Here is a 5,275-nt window from a genome sequence, read left to right as displayed (position 1 = left end):
CTAGAAGCTGCAGCTTTTTGCACAAATGCCAACTTTAGGGCCCCTTCAGGGTGACTAAACCTCTCCGGGACTCAGTTTACCCAATTGTAGAACGACAGTTTGGACTAGATGACCTCTAAGCTATTTCCAGCTTCAACCCCTACCCACTCCTTCCCCCCATCCCCATCCCGTTTCCCCACCGCACTTCCTCGCCTCATCCCTGGATGCCTACGCACTCGGGAAGGGAGGACCCTTGTTGCCATGGCAACAGTGGGGCGCCTCCATGTTAGGACGAAAGGGAACCTTTTGGTACTGGTGAGCTGGGAGCCGCTTCTCTAGGGCTTGACCACATTTAACCTTGGTTTGGGGATCGTCCTCACAGCTTTCTCGGGGTTAAACTGAGAAGTCAGCTTGTTATGACCATGTGATTAGTTATGTTGAAAAATAAAGCTTTATTACGTTTAGATTTCTGTGGTTCGTGGTCGGGAGTAGGGTGGGGAAGAAACAGTTATTTATTATCTCCCTCAAATCACGTGCGAGCGGGCTCTCGCTGGCGCTTCCGCCCAGACACTACGTGACTGACTCCCAGCACGCCCTCAGGCTGCTCAAGCCACCTCAGCCAACATGGCGGCTACCGCTCGGTGCTTCCAAGATGGTCGCTGCCGCGTCTCTCGCCCATCCTCCCCCGGCAGCCCCTCCCCTACCGCTGCCCCGGAACCGGAAACGTTCAGGGTACGGATCCGCTGCTTGGAGACGGCGGGAGCACTTTCAGTATGGCGGCCGGGCCCATCTCCGAACGGAATCAGGGTGAGTTTGTACAGCGGGAGTCCCCGGATCGCGCCCGGTCAGGCCTGAGCTCCGCTTGTCTAGAGGGCCCGGGGCGAGGGGGAGGGGAGGGGCGTCGCCGCTTCGGAGGGGTCTCCGCGCCCGGATAGCAGTCTGTTTGGCCGAGGGTGCGGGAAAGGAGGGTTCCTCGGGTTTCCCACGTCCCCGTTCCCCTGCCCTTTGGAAAGCCTCCGGAGGCGGCGGAGGGGCCTTGTAAGGTTCGCTGTTTCCCCATGAGAGAAGCCGCACATTCTGTGGTCGGCTCCCGCTGGTCCTTCACTTCGGCCGGCCGCGCCGCTCTCCCTTCTCGACCAAGGCAAGCACCCCCAGTCCTCGGGCTCCTTTCCTCGGCCCTTTCCTCGCGCCCCTGATCTACCTCCGTTTCTCCTTCCCACCCCAGATGCCACCGTGTATGTGGGGGGCCTGGACGAGAAAGTCAGTGAGCCTCTGCTGTGGGAACTCTTTCTACAGGCTGGACCCGTGGTCAACACCCACATGCCCAAAGACAGGGTCACGGGTCAGCACCAAGGTAAGGAGGGGGCATGTGAAGGCTCCTGCTGGAGCTTCAGTGCTCCCAACCTCAAAATATGTTGTTTGTTGTTGTTCACCGTGTCAGACTCTTCCCGACCCCATTTGGGGTTTTCTTGGCATATATTGGCCATTTCCTTCTCCTGCTCCTTTTACAGATGAGGAATGGAGACAGACAGGGTTAAATGACTTGTCCAGGTTCATACTAGGCAGATTTGAACTTAGGAAGATTAGTGTACCTGACTCTAGGCCTGGCACTCCACTTCACCGCCTAGCTGCCCATATATAAGGTTGTCCAATTAGGAGCTTGAATGGAATAACAACTGAATTCACTTTGTAAATTGTAAAAGCCTATGCAAGTGTCAAGTGTGGGTATGTTACTTTCTCAGTCTCTTTGAAACTTTCTCTAGCATGTAGTTTATTTGAATTTGAATTTCTCTGTTATGATGAAGAACATGCTATTGTTTTACCCTGACTGTTTTCTCTTTTGCATGTGTAAATGCTGGGCCTATTTTTGGTGGGGGTGGATGGGGGCAAGTTAGGTCTTAGTTTTTGACTCTTATTAGATAGTACACACCTTCTAATCTAGCCTTCTATCCATTACTTTCTCCAGGCTATGGATTTGTGGAATTCCTGAGTGAGGAGGATGCTGACTATGCCATTAAGATCATGAATATGATCAAGCTGTATGGGAAGCCAATACGCGTGAACAAAGCATCAGCTCACAACAAGAACCTAGATGTGGGGGCCAACATTTTCATAGGGAACTTAGATCCTGAGATTGATGAGAAGTTGCTCTATGATACTTTCAGCGCCTTTGGGGTTATCTTGCAGACTCCCAAGATAATGCGGGACCCTGACACAGGAAACTCCAAGGGCTATGCCTTTATTAATTTTGCATCATTTGATGCTTCTGATGCAGCAATTGAAGCCATGAATGGGCAATACCTATGTAATCGACCTATCACAGTATCTTATGCCTTCAAGAAGGACTCTAAGGGTGAACGTCATGGCTCTGCAGCTGAGCGACTTCTGGCAGCACAGAACCCGTTGTCTCAGGCAGATCGGCCTCATCAGCTCTTTGCTGATGCACCACCCCCACCCTCTGCCCCTAATCCTGTCGTTTCTTCTCTGGGTTCTGGGCTTCCTCCACCAGGTAAAATAAGAGCTGGGTTTGTGGGAATGAGGGGCAGTGTAAAGGTTGGAGGGACCAAGAGAGAACAGATCCTCATTATATAGCAAGGAAAAAGAGATGGGATTCTGGAGTTGGAAGGCTCTGAGAGAGTAAATGTGGTAGAGTTTCTTGGGGGAGGATGTAGATGTTTCATTTAAATTGCCTCTTACTGTATATGTAATTTGTGGAGAAGGAAGGTTCATTCTTTTAGGTGATAGGTGGAGATAAGGCTTTGGTGAGACTGATTTTTTGGGACTTGACCTTTTTCCCATACAAACTTCTTTTTTTTTTTTTTCCCCAATTTCTTCTTAGGTATGCCCCCACCAGGCTCATTCCCACCTCCAGTGCCACCTCCTGGAGCCCTTCCTCCAGGAATACCCCCAGCAATGCCTCCCCCACCTATGCCTCCTGGAGCTGGAGCCCATGGCCCTCCATCAGCAGGAACCCCTGGAGCTGGACATCCTGGACATGGACACTCACATCCCCATCCATTCCCACCAGGCGGGATGCCTCATCCTGGTAGGTGTCCTCTGCTTGGAACAAATAGGACATATAGGGAAATGGAGAGGCTTATGTCTTGACTACTGTTCTCCTTCTTTCTCTTTTTGTCCATATCTTGTACCCATGGTTCCTCCCTTGTTCCTCCTATCCTTTCAGCCCCCTAATTCCTAATTCTAATTCTGAGATGGTACATGATTTCTTAGGGAGAACTTGTGAGAGCAGGAGATATTTTATATATTTTAACTCCTCAGATTTTGTATTTCTCTTGGAAGAAGATAGTATGGATAAGGCCCATTTCCTACCAACTTTATTCTCTGCATGAATCTTACCCCTCTACTTTTTTCTCTTAGACCCTTGAGTTTCTGTTCCTCTTTTCCTTTCTATTATCTTAGCTCTTTCCCCCCCTCCATTTAATTTGTTTTTCTCTTGTCTAGGCATGTCTCAGATGCAGCTCGCCCACCATGGTCCCCATGGCTTGGGACACCCCCATGCAGGGCCCCCAGGCTCAGGGGGACAGCCTCCTCCTCGACCACCACCAGGAATGCCTCATCCTGGTCCCCCTCCTATGGGAATGCCACCCCGAGGACCCCCTTTTGGATCTCCCATGGGTGAGTGAATTTCACTCCCTCCCATCACATCTCATACTTTCTCCTTTCTAAGATCCTTTCCCCTCAAATATTTGTGCACATATATCATACATTGATGTATTTTATGCTTCTTGTTTTCTCTAATCTCTCTCTTTTTCTCACTTAGGTCACCCAGGCCCCATGCCCCCCCATGGGATGCGAGGACCTCCTCCATTAATGCCCCCCCATGGATACAGCGGTCCCCCTCGACCTCCACCCTATGGCTATCAGAGAGGACCTCTTCCTCCACCTCGGCCTTCTCCCCGACCCCCAGTACCTCCTCGTGGTCCTCTGCGGGGTCCTCTTCCTCAGTAGGGCCAAATTTCTCTACAATCTACCATGCTCCTCTGAGACTCTCCCTGTCTTCTGGACCAATCAGAGGAACTGTTGCCCCTTGGGCCTGAGCCACCCCTTTCTTCCTCAGATTTGCCCTTTTTTCCAGTGTGATTCCCCCCCCCCCCACTGGACTTTTTTCTATGTAGGGCTCCACTTCTTTCCCAAATTCTGACAGTGAATAAAGCTGGATCCTTTGTTTATCCTGTATGATATCATTCTTGTTGAAATAATTCCCCTCCTCTCCTAGAAAGGAGTGATGGTGGTGAAGCCGGTGTGTATTTATTGCTGGACTTTGTTGATCTTTTTCAACATTATTTATTCTTTGACTTTAATTCAACTAGCATTTCTTTTTTTTTTTTTTTAAACCCTTACCTTCTGCCTTGGAGTCAATACTGTGCACTGGCTCCAAGGCAGAAGAGTGGCAAGGGTAGGCAATGGGGGGTCAAGTGACTTGCCCAAGGTCACACAGCAGGGAAGTGTCTGAGGCTAGATTCAAACCTAGGACCTCCCATCTCTATCAACTAGCATTTCTTAAGGGCCTCAAAATTGTGCTTTTTGATGGGAATACAAAGAAAAAATGTAATACTCTCCTCAGGGAACTTACATATTCAAGAGGGAAAAATTGTGCACTGATAAGTGAATATGAAATAAATACAACATACTTTGTTGAGGGGATACTAGATACTAACAATCACTGAGACAATCAGGAAAGCCATTTTGTATGAGGTAGCGTGAGCTGATCCTAGAAGTCTGCTTGGAGGTCCAAGTTCAAGAGGCAGGAATGAGAAAGAGCATTTCAGAAATGAAGGATGCCTTTACCCACAAATGAGAAAAGGAATATATACAGGAAATGGTACATAGACCAATATGGAAAATAGAGCTTGTGATGGTTGTGATGTTTAATCAGGCTATAATGATAGGCCCTTTAGGAAGGGCTTGTAGAAATACCAAAGGAAGTTGTATTTTATGCTAGGAAGAAAAGCCACTGAAGTTTCTTGGACAGGTTAGTGACACAGCAAGACCTATACCTCAGGAATATCCATTTGGTAAAGAATAGATAGGTGAGGGGCTGTGGGTAGGGAGACAAATTGAACTGCTTTTAAAAAGTCCAGGCTAGTGAAGAAGATCCAAGTTAGTGTGACTATAGAGAGGGGCAGGTGTGAAGGATAGAGAGGGAGAATCAATTGAGTTCGAAGCAATATGGAGGGTGACTGAAGAGTATTGATCCTAAGTTGTAAATATGGGTGACCAGAAGGGTGGTGACTTCCTGAACAGATGGAAAGAAGGGGATAGGATGTTTGGACAT

General features: G+C 48.8%; 1 protein-coding gene across 1 annotated transcript; it reads left to right on the top strand.

Moving 5' to 3' along the window:
* The first annotated feature begins 737 nt into the window (after positions 1–737).
* On the top strand, positions 738–4,170 carry SF3B4 (splicing factor 3b subunit 4). Its single transcript, XM_044676087.1, has 6 exons — positions 738–786; positions 1,205–1,333; positions 1,946–2,488; positions 2,819–3,025; positions 3,442–3,615; positions 3,761–4,170. The coding sequence occupies exons 1-6, from the start codon at positions 753–755 to the stop codon at positions 3,946–3,948; spliced, it is 1,275 nt and encodes a 424-aa protein (XP_044532022.1). The 5' UTR covers positions 738–752; the 3' UTR covers positions 3,949–4,170.
* Positions 4,171–5,275: the final 1,105 nt, after the last annotated feature.

This window comes from Gracilinanus agilis, chromosome 4, assembly GCF_016433145.1.
Source record: "Gracilinanus agilis isolate LMUSP501 chromosome 4, AgileGrace, whole genome shotgun sequence".
Classification (NCBI taxonomy): domain Eukaryota; kingdom Metazoa; phylum Chordata; class Mammalia; order Didelphimorphia; family Didelphidae; genus Gracilinanus; species Gracilinanus agilis.
The sequence above is the reverse complement of the archived record's forward strand: the minus strand, read 5'-3'. Positions and strand labels throughout refer to the sequence as shown.